This window comes from Rhinolophus sinicus, linkage group LG11, assembly GCF_036562045.2.
Source record: "Rhinolophus sinicus isolate RSC01 linkage group LG11, ASM3656204v1, whole genome shotgun sequence".
In the NCBI taxonomy this organism is placed as follows: Eukaryota; Metazoa; Chordata; class Mammalia; order Chiroptera; family Rhinolophidae; genus Rhinolophus; species Rhinolophus sinicus.
In genome coordinates this window covers 15,871,126-15,889,369 of record NC_133760.1, presented here as the reverse complement: position 1 = coordinate 15,889,369, position 18,244 = coordinate 15,871,126, and the positions used below count along the sequence as shown (strand labels likewise).

General features: G+C 49.3%; 1 protein-coding gene across 1 annotated transcript in view; it reads right to left on the bottom strand.

Moving 5' to 3' along the window:
• The window catches only part of PEPD (peptidase D), a 110,910-nt gene that overhangs the window by 50,876 nt on the left and 41,790 nt on the right, over positions 1-18,244 (bottom strand). The window contains exons 8-9 of the mRNA XM_019742726.2: positions 15,114-15,189; positions 13,872-13,918 (exon numbers count right to left, since the gene is read on the bottom strand). Of these exons, the coding sequence (XP_019598285.2) occupies positions 13,872-13,918; positions 15,114-15,189 (123 nt within the window). The remainder of the gene's footprint in view (positions 1-13,871; positions 13,919-15,113; positions 15,190-18,244) is intronic.

The following is an 18,244-nucleotide window of genomic DNA, read 5'->3' as shown; positions in this document are numbered from 1 at the left end:
AAAGTGCTATCACACGTGCAGCCCATTCGGCTGGCACAGTCACGGAAGACACCCGCAGGGGAAGGTGTACCGCACAACGCAGGAGTAGGGGGGGTGTGGAGGGGTGGGCAGTGGTGCTCTGCAGCCACAGCACTGGCTTTTCTAATAAAACAATGGAATCGACACAGACACAGCTGGCTCTGTGAGCAGCAGTAACCACCACTCCAGACCCATTTCCCGCAGTCCCCGTGCCAGGTTCCTGTAGGTGCTGGAGCCGAGAGAAGCCAGCCTTGTGGCCAGGGCCTCACCTATGGGCAGAGGCTGCCACTTCATTCTGCTCAGAGAAGCCAGGGATGGGAGGAGACCTTGGGACATGGCAGTGCTGGGGGCCCAGAAGGGACCTAGGATGCTCCACAGTGATAACATGCCTGCCCAGACCCCTGGCCTGAGGCCTGTGAACACCTGACATGCCCACAGCCATAGTAGCCTGGCTCCCTGGGCATCCTCGTCTCTTCTGAACCTCAAACACAGCGCACACAGAGTCCCGCGTCCACGTGAGAGCGGCAGGAGAGTGGCAGCTAACAGGGCGGGGCTGCCAGAGCCCATCTCCTGACCGGCTGCTCTGACCCTGCACCCTTCCCCACCCCGCTCTGGGGCAGCTGCAGGGGCAGGAGGCCCTGGCTGGGACTGTGGCGTGCCCTTTGACAACTGCTGGAGGAAGCTCGCCACCCACTCTCCACACCACAGACTGAGAGGAGCCACGCCACAGGGCAGAAGCTGGCCTAGCCAGGAGGCTTGTGTGGGGCTCAAGCCTGGCTTCACAGTAGCCCCAGTGGAGCCTGTGTTGGGGCCTCTAAGCGGGAAACCCCTCTGTGGTTTCATCATAAATTACCTCCAGGTTTCAAGAGCAGACATGCCTGCTGGCAGATATGGAAACGGGCTTTCAGAGTTCCTGGGTTAAACCCTTCATGACATCTACAGCATTCAGAGTTAGGAGGGAAAATCTCCCAGCCCAGAATAATTGCTCCCATAGGGAACATCCCTCTACACCAGAATGTAATAGCTCTGGATGAGAATTTTCTAAAAACCGGCACCAAACCTTGCAGTATAATCGCAACTGTCTGCCTGCTCTGGGAGCCAAACCAAAATAACGGCTCCTATAGGAGAATCCCTCACTAGACGCTACTGAGACAGAGCGATGCTTTCTGATGGCCAGAACCAAACTGGACAGACTCCCCTCTGAGATGGCGCCTGGTCCACACCCCCATCCCCACCCTGCCTATCTGCCGTGGGGCTCCTTCAGGGGGGTGTACCGAAACACAGAAAGGCTATTCCAGGGTGTGAGTGGGAGTCAGGACCTGCTCAGAGGCCTGGAGCACCTGGCAGGTAACTTGTAAAGGAGGGAAGCTGACCAGGGATTTACTCACAAAACATGAGAAGCAGTCTTTTTTCCCACAGCTCTCCCATTTTTCTTGAACTACATGACCCTTAGACCATCTTTCATTTTCCTCTCTTTTGATACAGACACTGGTATAGAAATCCTTCTCAACTATGAAAAAACCCATGGCATGAGAGAGAGCAGTGAAAAGGGGTGATGAAAGGGTCTGCCTCCGTGCCAGGGGAGGCAACAGGGATGGGTGGGGCCTGTGCTGTTGCCCCAAAGGCAACTGGACTCCCACTGGTTGCTGCTCTGTGGAAATTCTAGCCCAAGGTTATTAGCTATTTCAATTTCCAGGAAAAGGCAGAAAAGTCTCCCGATTTTTAACTGTTGCCTCAAAACAAACCAAAAAAACCCCATTACATGGGCCAAACGGAAGCTGCCTGTGCACTGGGTCCAGCCCAGAGGCTACCAGTTTACAACCTCTGGCCTTTGTCTTGCTAGAAAATTCCTCTTGAGGAGTAAGAAGTGGGGACCCCAGGGGTTCCCCCCCACACACAAACACCCTATCCCAACAGAAGCTTCTGGAGGCCCACAGGGCCTACAGCCCTCTCACAGGGGCTCTGGAGGAAGGCAGGTCATCTAATGGGCTGTGGTCAAAGCCAACTCTGGGCAATAGGCCCATTGCAGGGAGGCTGCCTCCTCCTGCCACAAAGAGGAGGCCGGGAACCCTGGTGGGGCTCACCCGCGCCACCTCCTTAGAGTGGCTCACCTTGCACAGTCAACCACAGGCAGTCCAAACTTTCCTCCCCCTTTCTTCTGGGCCTGAGCAATTTCAACAGCACCCCACATCTCAGGGACGACCAGACAGCTCTGGTCAGCTGTGCAGAAGGAGCCAGAGCAAGTCGCCCTGTGGGAAATGGGGGGGACACTAAGGAGCGTCTCTAACCTGTGTTATTAAGGGACCATGAGGACAGCACAACTGAAGAGCAAGAGCAGACAGTCATGGATGGAGAATGGGCCAAAATGGGAAGGGGCTCTCTAAAATGAAAGGTGTGGTGGCCAGCTTATAAAATGGGTGTATTAGTGAGCAGCATAGCCAGTGTCAGGGGGTTACAGGGAGTGAACGGGAAGACGAATTTGAGAACTTTCTACTGATGCAGAAGTGGGAGCTACGAGAGAAAAGATAAGAGCCTGGAGCAGGCATCCGGGGACCTAAAACATGTAGAATAGGAATTTGAAAGAAGGCCCGGAGGCGAACAAAGGTTTCATTTTTCAGATTAAAGGGCCAGTTCCTAGCCCATGATGAGAGCTTGTCAGGACAATCCCAAGCCTTTTGGCACAGCTTTTCTCCCCCAATGAGTCACCACATTAGCTTCTGTAACTGAGAGCAAGCCACAGAGAGACTGGGGGGTGAAATCTCCCCAGACATGGTGACATGATAAATAATTACATCACAGGTCTCAAGATAACGTGACCCAAGGGGATAAATGCTTGCCCCCCAGGGAGTGACCAGTGGGATAACAGACAGAAAACACACAGCGTGTGACACTCCCAACTGCATGTGCAAGAGGCCACTGTCGCTGGCCTGTCCTCCTATGGGCAGACCGGCCTCGCTGGTGGCCAAGCTGTTCCCGATTCCACAGAGCAGTTGCTGACATCACCGGATCTGTCACCTGGATTACAGTCAAGTGTGTCCTCCTCCACCTCATCCGATCTATTGTAAGGTGCGACTGCTTCTTTGTTCTACCCTTCATTGGCCTACGTCCGACTACACCTGATCTGCATGTTGCCGCCAGGTGTATAGCCCTCCACGGCCGCCCATGCCCCTACTGGTTTAAGAACCGTGAGCTCACACAGCCCAGCTCACATTTCTTCTCAAGGGGCTGCCTTCACCTGGGCCTCCAACCCAGCTTGGAGGCTGGTGGGATTTTGACACTGAAAGTATGGCGGAAGCCCAAAATAGCACCGAGACAGACCCTCAGGAAATGCTGTTACTCTCAAGAATGAAGAAAGACTCCTCTCAGTATTAAGGCAAGAAAACAAAAAGTTCCCTAGAAAAAAGAAAGAAGAGAATTTGCCTAAGATCTCCAGCAACGGAGAGAATGGTTTCATGAACAAAGACTTAATACCCAATGAAGCCATCCCTCACGGAGGAGGCAACAAAAGGACTCTCGAATTGCAAGGTCAAAGGAAAGCATTAGAGAAAAGGGAAAACATCGCATGAAACAGGTATTCAGTAAGACAGTGCCATGTCTAAACAACTTATTAAAATGATTATAAAACAACACAAATGTTGAAACTAACTGATGGAAAGAGAAATTATATAATAAAAGAACAGATGATGGGGGAAAAGGAGATAAAGAACAAAGCCATGCTAAACTTCTCCTTTTTTCAAAGTGAGGTAATTGATATTGTTTAATTTTTTTATAATTGGGGAATATTGGGGAACACTGTGTTCTTTCAGAACCCATCAGCTCCATGTCATTGTTTTCAATCTAGTTGTTCTAGTTGTGGGGGGGCACAGCTCAGCTCCAAGTCAAGTCATTTTTGTTTTGTTTTGTTTTGTTTTCAATATAGTTGTGGAGGGTGCAGCTCACTGGCCCATGTGGGAATCAAACCAGCGACCTTGGTGTTATGAGTGCTGCTCTCTAACCACTGAGCAAACCAGCCGCCCCTTGTTTAACTTTTTAACAGAGGTAGAGACATTGAGAAATACAGGTCATTTTTCTTAATTAAAAGTAATTCGACAACAAAAGTGGAATGCATATAAAAGAGAACAAAGAAAGTGCATGAACTTTCCAACAACAGAAAAACTTTTTAAAGTCAGAAAGGCAGAACAGAAACCAGAAAGCACCAAGTGAGACTCCAGGCGAGAGACCAAACGTACTGGCCATCATGACAAATGCCAATGGCTCTTCCAACACCGGGGGCACTCTGTTTGGAACAAGTTCCTGGTGAGCAAAGTTCAAAACAAAGGAGCAAGCAAAGATCCATCAGGAAAATGCAACAAAAAAGAAAACATTTAATAGCAATACCAGTATCAGATAAAGTCAGATTCCAAACACAAAGGATTAATTAGGTCAAAAGGGGTTCTCGTAAGCTGCAGAAAGATAAAATACATAACAAAGATGTAACAACCATCAAGTTGTATCTCTCAAACAACTTGGTATGGAAGTGAATAAAACAAAAATCTATTAAGAATCATGAAGAGGAATTCATAAAACCACCTCTCTTTTTTTTATTTATTTTTTAAATTTATTGGGGTGACAATTGTTAATAAATTACATAGACTTCAGGTGTACAATTCTGTATTACATCATCTATAAATCCCATTGTGTGTTCACCACCCAGAGTCAGTTCTCCTTCCATCACCATATATTTGATCCCCTTTACCCTCATCTCCCACCCCCCACCCCCCTTACCCTCTGGTAACCACCAAACTATTGTCTGTGTCTATGAGTTTCTGATAAAACCACCTCTCTTAATCCCAGAGTAAATGTACAAAAATAAGAGAGGCGGCAGATGCCTGGAATAAGATGAGAAACCTGATTTAAGATACATCAAACTATGTATTCTAAAAATAAAAAGCACTCTCCAATAAATGTTTAATGTTTAATTTTAGGCTATAAAATATTGACAAAAGTATTTCTAAATAGGTCACAGGAAAAAAAATCTCAAAATTAAGAAAAATAAAATTTACATAGACTACATTCTCTAACTACAATTCTCTAATGACAAAACCAGAAACTAATAACAAAAAGTTAATCAAGAAAGTTAACCAACCACATCAACCTGGAAATTAAAAGAAATGCTCTTAGTTCATATCTTAAGTCAAAAAGTCAAATCAATTAAAATTTCTTAAAATATGGTCAAGGCAGCATTCAAAACTTCATTAGACAAAATTCATCTCATACTAAAGAAGAAAGGATGAAAACACACGAAGATTCAACTAAAGTAAAAGACAGATGATCAAAATAAAGTCAGGAAGGAAGAGGAAAGGAATTTACACTAAAATTTGGAATCTATGAGTTAGATAAGCAGTAGAGCTAATAAATACATTTAAAAACTGATTTTATGAAAAGATCAATAAAACTGATACCATTCTGGCAATGCTAATCTATCCAGAAAGAACACAAATAGATAATAATAGGAACGAGAAAGGAAATAACTACAGGTATAGGAGGTATTTTTCAAACTTAAGAAAATAAAATAATTCAGTTCAAAGAAGGTTAAAATTCTTGACACAAACACAAACTTCCCAGGAAAATGTACTGTCTTGACTCTAAAGAGGGATAGAGTCAGAATAAAACAATCCCATAGGAAACGCTGGAACATTATCAAAGAAATTCTCCCCAAAGAAACAATAAGTTCTGATAATATCAAAGTACTTCTGTAGACCTTCAAGGAACAGACAGTCCCTATGCTTTCTAAATTGTTCTAGAAAACAGAAAAATGTGGAGCTCCCCATCGAGATTACTAACATCCTGATCTCAACAGAAGGCTAAGAGAGTTTTTTTAAAAATGTATCGCTCAGTCCCCTATGTTGAGTCTATATAAAATGCTAGTAAAGACTAACAACAAAGCAATCGTTATAACGCTCACTACATGTCTGGCCTATTCTATATACTGTCCATATACTAATTCTATATAACTCCTCCTAGCCATCTCGGAAGTACTATTACTATCCTCTTTCCAGAAGAGGACACTGAGGCACCTGCGCAAGTGGCAGAACTGGGACTCAAACACAGGACACGAGTCTCTAGAGACCATGTTGTCACCACTAGGATATATGGCTTCAACATTTCAGTCCTGTGGGCTTATTAAAAAAATAACCCACCACAACAAAGTAGAGTATGTGCCAGGGATGTCACACTGGCCAGGAAGTCTGGGCACGAAATTCATCTAAGGTACACCAGCGCCCAGTCTTGGTACCTGACACCACTCTCCAATAGAAGGAACCAGGGCTCCTTGGAGAAATGGCTGAGATAAACCTAGAGCATCTTGCAGTGGTAGAAAGTAAGCAAGTGCTCAAAAGGCAAAATGACGAGGGGAGGAGGGATACAGGAGCCAAATGAAAGAGCCCCCAAGGACCAAAGCTGGGATGATCTGAGCAACAAAATAAATAGCCTAATACTGGGTTATAATCCAAAGTGTAACACATACATTAATATATATCCGTGAGTTCATACAGATATAAGTAAATGGTTGAATAAATAAATAAATGGAGAAAAGAGACAAATCTCCTGTACAGAAGAATTATAGTGTATGCAGATACCCTCCCTCAGGGAGGCAGAGCATAACTCCCTGCTCCTTCAGGGCAGGCTGTACACAGTGACTTCCTTCCCAAGATTACAGCATGGAAACGGGCAGAAACGAGTAACTTGACATGGAGAAACTTGACAAACACTACCTCTGTCAGGTAGGTAGTCAAGGTCAACATCAGTGACAAGTCAGGTTGTACCCTTGATATGATGTGATGAATGTGGAACTTTACCTCGGTGGTCTCCCTCCCAATAACGCCAGTCTGACCATGAGAAAGACATCAGAAAAGCAAAAACTGAAAGGCATTCTACAAAATACCTGATCAGTACTCCTCAAAACTGTCAAGGTCATCAAAAGCAAGGGAAGTGAGAAACTGTCACAGCTAAGAGGAGCCTAAGGAGACAGGACAACTACATGCATTATGGGGTAATCCTGGAACACAGAAAAAGGGCATCAGGGAACAGCTAAGGAAATTGGAATGAAGTGTGGACTTTAGTTAATAGTAATGTGTATCAATATTGTTCATGAGTGGTGACAAATGTACCATAATCCTGTTAACAATAGCGGAATATGGATGCGGGGTATATAGGAACTGTCTAGTAGTATTCCTGTAACTTTTCTGTGACCTAAAACTATTCTAAAATACAAAGTTTATTAATTGATTAACACACACACACCCCCCCACACACACACGGCTAAGGGAGATACCAAAAAGGCAGCTGATAAAATTCAACATCCTTTCCTGATAAAATCTCCTAGCAAGCCAGGAAGAAAACACTACTTCCTTAAACTGGTGATAAACACCGGGGAGTGCCAAAAAAATGTATACTCGTGCACATGACTTGCATTCATCTTTTGTTATCGGTATATATTATTACAATTTTAATACAGTTTTTTCCTTTCTTAAAATGTGTGTACATTTCTTTTGGCATCCTCTGTATTTATCGGAAATCAACAGTCAGAATCAAGTTCAAAGGTGAAACACTAACCACAAACCCATAAAGATGCCTGTGGGCACCACTGTTACTTAATGGGATTCTCCCAGGGCAATTCCCCTGGCATTTAAAAAGAAAATGCCTATATTTCTACTGGCTTTGTCCCCAAAGATTCTAATCAGGGCTGCATCAACCAGCCTGCATATTTGCAGGAAGCCTTTCCCTCTGGTTCTTTGCCCAGCTTTCTGGCTGGACACCAAGCTGGTTTGTGCCTTGAATGTACCCATTTATCAGTTACGCCTACAGGCAAAATGAGCTTTCCCTGCTTTAAGCCAGAGTCTCACAGCCTCTCCACCACCAAGGTCTCAGAAAGCGGTATCTGTCAAACCCCATGGAGAGCTAATGCCCTCCCTCATGTCAGGTGGTGTGGACAGAGCAGGCTGAGTGGGGGGTCACACGGGACAGGAGTGTCCTGCCCGGTATGGAGCCGCCCAGAATAATGTAAAGCCTCCTCTGTACTCCAAGGAATTGTCCCCCCTAGATGGCCCTGGCTCTTGGAAAGGGCTCAGCTCACTGAGGTGCGGCCAGCTAGGTGCAGCACTCAGGGCTGCCTTCCTGAGGGTACACTGTAGATATGGGGGTTTCCTGAACCCCCTCGTGGTAGGTTGTGTGTGGCCTGTCTCCAACAGTCAAGGAAGTGCTGGCAGGAAACCTGCATTAGCCTCACAACATGAGGCAAAACATGGGTTTCACCATACTCAGACCTGGGGGCTCAGGGGGCCCTTTTTGAATGAGACTGCCATAGCCTTGGCCCTCAAGGTGGCCAATGGAGAGAGGTTGTGTCTGCTATGGAGGGCATGGGGCACTGCCCACAGTGACCGGGCCCACAGAGAAGGGCCCGTCATATCCGTTCTTACCCAGGGGGTGCGGGTCTCAGAGGCTGCCTGGACTCAGACCTGCTCCAAAGCCTCCAAGCAAAACTCTTAGCACTTTCATGGGGGCAGATAAACTGAGGCTGGCCTCAGTGATGTCCAGGCTTGCCCAGGCTGAGTCCAGATCAGGTCAGACCACTACTAGCATTCAAGCTAGCTGTACATCTCCAGAGCGTCCAGGAAGGAGGGAAAGAAGAACTTCCGGATGACGTCCATCACCAGTGAAACCTGGATCCTCTGCATGACCTATGCAGGGTGTGGCCAGGGACCTGTCTGACCACCATGCCTATACGCGGAGCAGGGACTGCCTTGGCCAAGACCCCACGTGAGGGAAGGACCCAGGCATCATCTGAGAGCTGGTCCTTCAGTGGTTACACTCTGCCAGGAGGCACTGATGGATGGATGAAAGAGGAGGGCACTAAGCTGACAGGCTTGGTAGCTTCCAGAGAGCCGGAAATGCAGCCAGTCCTGCATCAGCTGGGGGGTGGGGGGGAGGTAAAGTGAGGAATAGCTCAGGAGCAACTGTGCAGGGTGAGGCCTGGGGTGGGGGGTGGACAGAACAAAGCCGCTTGTCTGTCTCAACTGTCTGTGCTTTCTGCAGCCATAATCACCACAGGTTAGTAGGGTTGTGGGGTTTCCTATAACTCTCCCACCTCCCAAGTATCCTCACCGGAGTTAAATTTTCTAATCCTCAAAAAAGAAAAAAACAACTGGCTTTGTTGAACAAGACCACAGCAAGAGTTTTGCAATCTGCTCTGTGGGGTGGGGTAAATTGAAAGACCCCAGAACCACATGTGTGTGTAGTGTGTATGTGTGTGTGTGTGTGTGTGTGTGCGTGTGTGTATGGTGTGTGAGTAGTATGTAAGGAGTTTGTGTGTGGGATGTTCACATACGTGTGGTACGTGTGTGATGTATGTGTGATGTGGTGCACGTCTGTACGTGTGAGGTGTGAGTGGGGTATGAGTGGTGGGGTACGTATGTGTGGTGTGTTGTTTGTGGCAGGTGTGTTGTGTGTGCGTATATGGTATGTGTGGTATATGTGGGTGGTGCATGGTGGTGTGCGTGTGTGACCACAGGGTGGAAGGAAGTAACCCCTCAGGCTGGGTCCCCGTCCCCCCAACTCTGGACCCAGGGAGCACAATGAACACACAGACTCCTGACTCGCTCCACTTGGCCAAAGGGCAGGGAAAAAGCAAGGAAACTCAGCTCAGAGTAGCACAGCTGGGCAAGTTCTTCATTAACAAAGGACTGAAAGAAAACAGGAGACTGTTACGATGGGCTGTTGCCCGTGATAGAAGAGCAGAGAAAACCCCAGGCCTTGTGGAGGGTCTCCAGACGGGGTCGGAGACATCCCAGCCTGAGGAGGACAACGCGATGCTGTCCCCAGAGCACAGCTCACAGTCCCTCTGCCTTTCAAATGACTCCCACAATCGCCAACAGAAGCTGTCACGGGAGGGTCCAAAATGCCCCATTCCCAGCTTGGAGAGAAAGAGAATGTAATTTCAATTAAGGTCCCAGGCTGTCAAAAACATCAAGTTATTAATCTCCTTGTGGCAAATGTGAACCGGGACCTGCTTACACAGCCAATTGAGCATGCTCTAAATTAGTGTTTGCAGGTAATTGATTCAGCTGCCAGCCCCATGCCAGCCGGCTACAAGCTGGTTACGCCACTAACATTAAATAATATGAGGCGGTAAAATGGCCTGCCTGATTGGGCCTGCAGTCAGATGCTGTTAGCGCCTGATTTACCCAAACATTAATGTCTTATTGGTTTAACACAATTTACCACACCTCAATTGTGGAAAATGATTTTCATTTCCTCTGAAACCCCACTCCCAGGCACAGCACAAAGGAGGAGGTGTCTTAATAACTGCCATCAGCTCCCTCCTCATTTTAAAACATGCCCTCAAAACTTTATAACAAACCTTTGGTAATAAAACAAACAAACAAACAAACAAACAAGCATAAGACTTAGAACGGGGTCTCGTGGCCAGCATCTCTCATGTCTGAGCCTGAGCACCATCGCCTGGGGGGTGGGATGCCCTCCTTCTAGAAAGTGAGCCCCATCTCCTGCCCCCACCAACCCCACCCTCCCTCCAGTCCGGACACACAGGAGTCCCTGCCCTTGTGGGGCTGGCTATAGCAGGTCCTAGGGATACTCTCTGAGCCAGGGGTCAGTGGCCGGCCCGGGAATCTGGCTGGCTGGCACCTTCTCAGAGATCAGCCCTGCCTACGTGAAAAGGGCCACACCCCGTGGGGGACTAACACTAGCTTCCATGGAGGTTTTATATTCCTCACCTAGTTTAAAAAAAAAAAAAAAAGGCTAAGGTTCATAGTGGCATAGATGACAGCAGAAAAATAGCTCGGGACATTTTCTTCTTTCTCTTGTCCATTTATCCAACCTACCCACAGAGAGCTCGAGGCAAAGGGAAGTCACCCCCCTAACAGCTGCAGATGTCCCAGGGGCTTAGGCTGGCACTGGCAGTTGAGAGTGCCCTCCTCAAATCTGGCCAGGGACACCCCAAGATGTGACATGTCCTAGGAAAACCATCTTCCCACCATCCTCGGGGTGACACCCTCTGCCTCCAAAGTCACCCCACCCACCTGTACTTCAGAACAGTCTCTGATCTTGTTCTGGTCATCTCTGCTTCAGCTTTTCCCCAGAGCAATTCCCAGCTCCCTCCAGACCCTCTACCCCAGGAACCCTCGCTCTTAGCTCGCAGGGACCCCCAGATCGGATGTCTCCATGGGCAGGCACTGCTGCCCGTCTATCTCCCATGGCCAGCCACAGGTGGGCATAGCACACAGTAGGTGCACATCAGTGCACACACCTGGCACATCAAGCTGAACTGATTCCACTCCACACCCTCCGGGCAGCTGCTTCTGGGCACGATCTTCAGGTTCCTTTCTCTTAGAGCCGCCCTGATCCACAGAGGTGGCAGCACCGTGGCAAACCCAGGGATGTGGAAGGTGGGGGAGGTGGATCAGTTTGAAGACAAAGGTAAGATCACCCCAGAGCCCAGCTTAACAAGAGACCCTCCCTCAAACAATAGCCAAACGCAACACGTAGACTTTGGATCCCGACTTGAACAAACCAACTCTAAAAAGATAGCTTTAGACCAATATGGACTAGATATTGACACTAGTAAGGAATTATTGCTAATTTGGTTAGAGGTGATAATGATACGGTGGTTATGTACAGGAAAAAAATATCCTCACCAACTGAGACCCCTACTGATGTACTGACAGGTGAAATAACATGATGGCTAGGATTTGGTCTTAATATAACAAGACAAAACTAAACAATCACCCTGATGGGGATTTTGACATTCATTACACTATTTTTCTGGGATGGCGGGGAGGTATTTTTAAAAAAGACTGCCATTACCTTGGGTGGGGGGAATGAGGCACTGGGGAAAGTATTCAAGGGTTCCACCCCTGACCCAGCGCTCATACACAGGCCCGTCCAACTGTCACACAGTTGGGCTCTGGGATGCAGGGCTGGAGAACAGCTCACGACCCTCCTAGGAGTCACCTTCGGTGTTGGGCTCCCTGCAGCACAGGGCACATGGCTGCCAGCGTGCAGCAGACGGCAGAGTTCCACACTGGGGCAAGCTAGTCCTGCTCCAATTTCTGGGTTATTTTTACTTGAGGCATCAGCTGTGGGTCACTTTGGGCCAATTCAGTTGAGAACAGATTTCTGGGACAGAGTTGGTCTCAGGGACCACTGCCCAGCCCACTTCCCTGAGAGTCCCAAAGAGCTCTTCCTGTCCCCGACCCCTGTGGGGCAGGGGCTCTGGGTATCTCGGAGCACATTCCGCACTGCAGCACAGACCAGCCAGGAAGGCTCCACAAGCCATCCCCGTCCTCCCTTGACTTGTTCCATGACCACATCCTGGAACGCCATAGCAACACCATGTTAACCTCTTACCACCCAGGGTAAGAGGCTCCCTGTTCAGGACTCCAGTCAAGGTCAGACTCTGAAAAAGACATCAATTCCCAAGCCACGTGATGGTGAACGTAACGGCCCACGCTGACTCTCTCTGCTCCTAACCCTCACCCTGCACTGACAAAGGCAGCAAGCCAGAAAGGCTGTGAGGGGGCGTGGAGGCAGAGCAGGCCCTGACGGTGCCCCAAGGGGACTTGGGCCTGGCCAGGTGGGCAAGGGGAGGCAATGCCAAGCTCTCAAGGCCAGGTAGGAAGGAGCAGCCCAGGACTGGGAAGCAGGGACGAGAGTAAAACTCTTTTTTTCTGTACTCACAACACTTATGATACCAAATGTGTGGGTTTTCCATACCACCAGGTCTCTAATTCTCTGTGGACACCGACTGGGTGTCCTACAATTTAATTCTGACACTAACTGCTGGAGTTACCACAGGTCCCACCAGTTAAGGGCTCAGTCCCACAAGACTGTCCCCATTTCAGACACCAGTCACAAATCCGGCCTCCCTTCTGACTGGTTGGCTCTAAATTGGGGGTTCCCATAACCCCCTCCTTGGGTTTGATATGAATGGCCCACAGAACTCAGGGAAGCGCTTTTCTATTACCACTTTATTATAAAGGATACAACTCAGGGAGAGTCAGATGGAAGAGACGCACAGGGTAAGGTCGGGGGAAAGGGCATGGAACTTGGATACCCTCTCCAGGCATTGCCATCCTCCCTCCTCACACCTCAAAGCGTTCACCAGCCTGGAAGCTCTCCAAACCATGGGGTTTAAGGTTTTTATAGAGGTTCCATTATGTAGGTACAACTGATTCACTCATGGGTCCAACTCAATCTCTAGCCCTCCTCCTCTCCCGGGGGGTTGAGGGTGGGGCTGAAAGGTCCAACTCTAATCACAGGGTTGGTCCCCACTCACCCTCCACCTGCCCATCATGGCTGGGCAGCCCCAGGAAGCACCAGGGTGGCACTGGTTCACTGTAGACCTAATTGGAGCCCAAGGCCAGTGGAGCTCTCCACAACGGTTTATGAGCCACTTAACCATCCCCAAGACCCAACTGTCCAAGCACAGCAGACACAATGGCCATGTTTACACATAAAAACAGCAAGCTGTTTTACTAGCTAGCGCCTCTTAGAGTCACAATAGCCGCTCTTTGGTAAAGTTTCCTGCAAATTGCACAAAGTCCAAAGAGGGGAATGATGGGGCACTAAACCAGCCTGAAAAGTAATCAAAGACCATTACTATCAAACACTCTGCCAAGAGCCAGCGAGGTGGCCGCACGTGGAGGACAAATCCTCGCTGCCCACGATGCTGAAGCTCTGCTCATTATCCACACTCAATCTGCGCCTGTCACCGCGGTGCCTCATCAGCTGCTTGCTCAGGGAACATAAATTACTGTGTTTACATTTCAGTCTTTACCCAGAGAAACACAGCAGCTTACCTTTCCATCTCATATTCTTTCATTCCCACTTTTACAGCCTTCATTACCTGGAGGATGGATATTAAGCAAAGACATTTGTATCAGGAGATAAGTAGCACTGTCTGACACATAACGTATAGCACTTTTTCAAAAGAATCTCTTCTTTAAAAAAATAAAAATAAAAAGAGGCTGTTATGTGCACACGGTGGTGCAGAAATGTGACAAATTAGAACTTTTTTAAAGCTCTCAAAGCCACACAGTTTATTTAAACCACTCTGGAGCACTTCCGTTCAGAAGCTGATAAACACCCAGCACAGAGCTGGGGCTCAGGTGGCGGTGGGCTGAGGGCCGTTAAGATTTAACCGAGATGTCGGGGATCACTTACTGCTCAGAAAGCTATGATTACCCTAAAAGGTTCCCTTTGTTTAACTCCCATAAGACACAGTGAAAATGAACTCATACAAAATTCTGTTGCCCACAAATGACCCCTGTCTCTCTCCTGACACAAAGCTGTTACTGTCACCAAACAGGCCCCGCAGTCACCCTGACCATCTTTCAAAAAATACACTTCCTTATCTGCTCTTGCTCCTCAGGTAAAGTGGGAACGTTCGGGAAAGAACCGTGTGGGGACGTTTTCAGAAAATGAGTACCTGTAATGAATGTGTAAGTACAAAAGATGATTTAAAGGGAGCTGGAATTGCCAGACAGCAGGAAGGAGAAAGCCCTACCTTCCTGGAAGGGGGGACTTCTTGCTGGATAATTTCCTGAGGGTGGGTGCCTTAAGAACCTCTGCTGTCACTGCCCTGTCCCCACTGGGGAACAGAAAAGAGCTGTCACTGTGTCACTGGAATGAAAGGACACTTCCTGCCTGCTCGCATGACGCTGGGGACCACAGGCACCCTGGGATATTCTACTGTGTTTCCCCGAAAATAAGACCTAGCCAGACAATCAGCTCTAATGCGTCATTTGGAGCAAAAATTAATATAAGACCTGGCCTTATTTTACTATAATATAAGACCGGGTCTATAATATAATATAATGTAATATAATGTAATATAATATAACATAATACCCGGTCTTATGTTATAGTAAATTAAGACTGGGTCTTATATTAATTTTTGCTCCAAAAGGCACATTAGAGATGATTGTTCGGCTAGGTCTTACTTTTTCCCCTTACTCGGGGAAACAGGGTATCTGGACGCTGCCCTCTTATCCCACACAGGGCGATGCTGTTCGCCGAGAATGAGCCCGGGCTCTGCTTACCTCCCGATGGGCCTCGCTGGAGATTCTGTTGGTGTAGCGCAAAACTTCCAGCTCCATGTCCGTCTTAAACACCCGGCTTCAGGGAGGAGAAAAACAAAGCAGCGAGTTAGTAACTTCTAGCAGGAGCTGGCTGGCTGCCTCCAGGGACACCCTGGGGCCACCACACCTGCACAGCCTGGGAAGGAGCACAGGGCCAGGTTGTGCCCAGCCAGGCTGCTGACGGGCTGTGTGGGCATGGGGGTGGTGACAGGGTGGGCCACCAAGCCCCAGGCGTGAAAACTGCACTAAGCACTGCCCATCCTGATTTAAAGCCTGCCTCTGGAGTGCAGGCAATTTCCAGTTACAAGACCTGGGTATCTGGAAGTCACTGTGGGTGGTGGAAGCAGCCCAGATTCTGCAGCTGGACACACCCTGCCTCACTGAGACTCAGTTTCCTCATCTAAAAAATCGCGACTAAATCAACATGGTGAGGCTGTTGGACTTCAATCTTAAATATGCTGCCTCCTAGGACTCTCTGCCCAGTTGGTTGGAGAGGTTTCCCATTTCCTCCAAACCCCCACCCACCTATAACCCAGGAATGCCTGAGGGCCCCTGCCTGAGACAGGGGTGGGGGTGGGAACAGCGGGCTGGGTGGTGCAGCCAGTTCCAGCCTGAGAGCAGGAATGAAGTGGAAATAGCCGGTCTGCAGAAAGAAGCAGGAGACAGGAGCAGACAAGAAAGAAACAGCAATAAGAGGGGGGTTTATGTGGGGCCGGAGGTGCAACCAAGAGACCCTGCTGACCTTTAGGGACCCACTGCACTTCCTGCAACAAGACTCCAGGGGGCTTCTGGGGTCCTCACAATCAACTCATGTTAATTTGCCCAAATTTGGTTAGGTTTCTGCTTTTCACAATCAATATCATCCCCAAGTAAGACTCACACAGAGAAGCTAAATATTCATTTCCTATCTCTACCATTTCAAATAAGCAACTCCAGGTCACAGCCACGTCCAGTCATTAAGAGCACAGAGTCCTCAGCCACCCCTCATGGCCAGCTCTGCATCCTTACAAAAGGTGACCCATCTTCACCAAAGCTCCCACATGGCCCCCCTCCCTCTCTCAAAGGGAACATACTAAGTGCTCTCAAGATTGACAAAGCCAGAGTGTCTGAGACGGCCGACCAGCGCCTGCCCCTCCGCCCAGGGCAGTCGTCATCCAGCCACTGTCCGTCCTCTGAAGCCTGACCACCCTAAGCGGCGTCAGTGGAGGCAGGCGGTTGTCAGGGAAGCCGCCTCCACCTCTATCAGAGGCAGCAAACCCTGGGGACTTCACAGAAGCAGCCCGAGCCACTGGCTCACACCATCTCTATGATGCCATTCGGCTGGGAGAGCCAGCAATTTGTCACCAGGAAGTGAGGAAGGCCTCTTGCAGCACTCTTAAGACCATAAAATCTTCTGGGGAATGTGGAAAAGGCAAACCCCCAAGCCCACTGAGACTTCTTCCAAATGAACATGTTTTCTTTCTTGAGGGGCAGACCCTGCAGCCTAACAGTTTGTTCGTTATCACCATAAAGGTGCCTCTGATTCTGCATCAGGGCATGGGGGGGCAGCCCCCCACCCCCTGGGAAAGCTTATTCCTGTGCCCAGGAGGGTGAGGGTGCAGAGCCACGGGCGGGACTCAGCTGAGCAGCTCAGGTTTCTGAGTTCCACTCCCCCCCGCAGGATAACCAAGTGGGCCCTGGTGCTTCATTCCCCACTGCCGCCTGTTCCTCACTTCTCGAATTCAGTGACGACCAGTGACCACACAGGTGGGAACAGGCTCAGGCTGTTTGCCTCTGGCCTTCTGCCTGTCTATTCAGCTTAGCTCCCTGTGCCATCCTTCCAGCCACCATTCTGGTCAATACTTTAGACCCCAAGCCCATCTATCCACACAGGCTTAGCCAAATGAGGGTCAAACCAGAGCCTGTGCCTGTGCGTGCGTGCTTCAGGGCCAGGGGGGCTGTGCGGGGGTCCTGAGCTGGGTGGATGGCACAGCAGCTCCCAGTCAGCAGCCCCACAGCCTCCATACCACCCCCTCTCTGCCAGGAGTTGTGGAGGGGGGGTCATGCAGGAGGCCTACCCTCAACTTTCTCCACCTTCCTAAGCTCTTTTCCCTCCCTTCTCAGCAGATGAATGAACCCGTCTCCTCCTTCTTGGAGAACACAGAAGCCAGCAGGTGGGGGCACTCTCACCTCTTCTCTAAATTCCCAAGACTTGTCCCCCCCTCTTGCTCTCCCCCAAACCCCCTCCAAGGGAAGGGGTACCCTTTTCCTGATAAGGCTCAGCCCTTCCCAACACACACCTGGGCTCAGCTCAGATGGAGCCCCAGCCTCCTCCATTCACCCGGCCCCTATTAATGGAAACTCCACGAGCACTCACCTACCTCTCCCTCCTCTAGCCAAGCTGTAGCCCCAACTACCCAGCCGTAGTTCTAGAAAGGAAACCAAAACAGTCCTTGGCCTGAGAGAGGAGCGAGCACCTTTTATGTTTTACCCCAAACCAATTCCCCATCTCCTCTGCTCCCTTCCGCGCCCATCGCTCTGCCAGCTGCCCTCTCACCAAAATGTGAGAGATGATGACACCAGCTGTCAAATCCAGAGGCATCAGGTGACCTCCCGAGGAAGAGGAACCCTGCCTCCTCTGGCGCTGCTTGCTGCTTCCCCTCCTCGGTTTCCCTGCCTGGCCCTCCCCTCCCTGCCCTTCAGCCCCATCTCTGGCACAGGCCTCCCATCTGTAGGTCCACCTGTAGGTCCCCCAGGCACCTCCAGCTCAGCAGGATGGAAACTCCGACCCATCCACATACCCCTATCTCACACCACAGCTCTGCCACCCCTTCTGCTGCTTAAAACATAAGCAGGACATCATCCCAGACACCTCCCTCTGGTTTGTCCATTGCTCCCACATCCAACTGATGACCAAGGACTGTGAATCCACCTCTACGACCTCTCTCAGACCCTCCATTTCTCTCCTCGAGACCCCACTCCCTCCAGCCTGGACAACCTCTCCTGCCTCTCCTGGCCTGCAAGCCTTCAGGCCTGTCTGCTCCCTGACAGTGCAGGGGATCTTCAGGAAGTGCACATCTGACCTTGCTTTTCTTTGCTTAAAACCTTCAGTG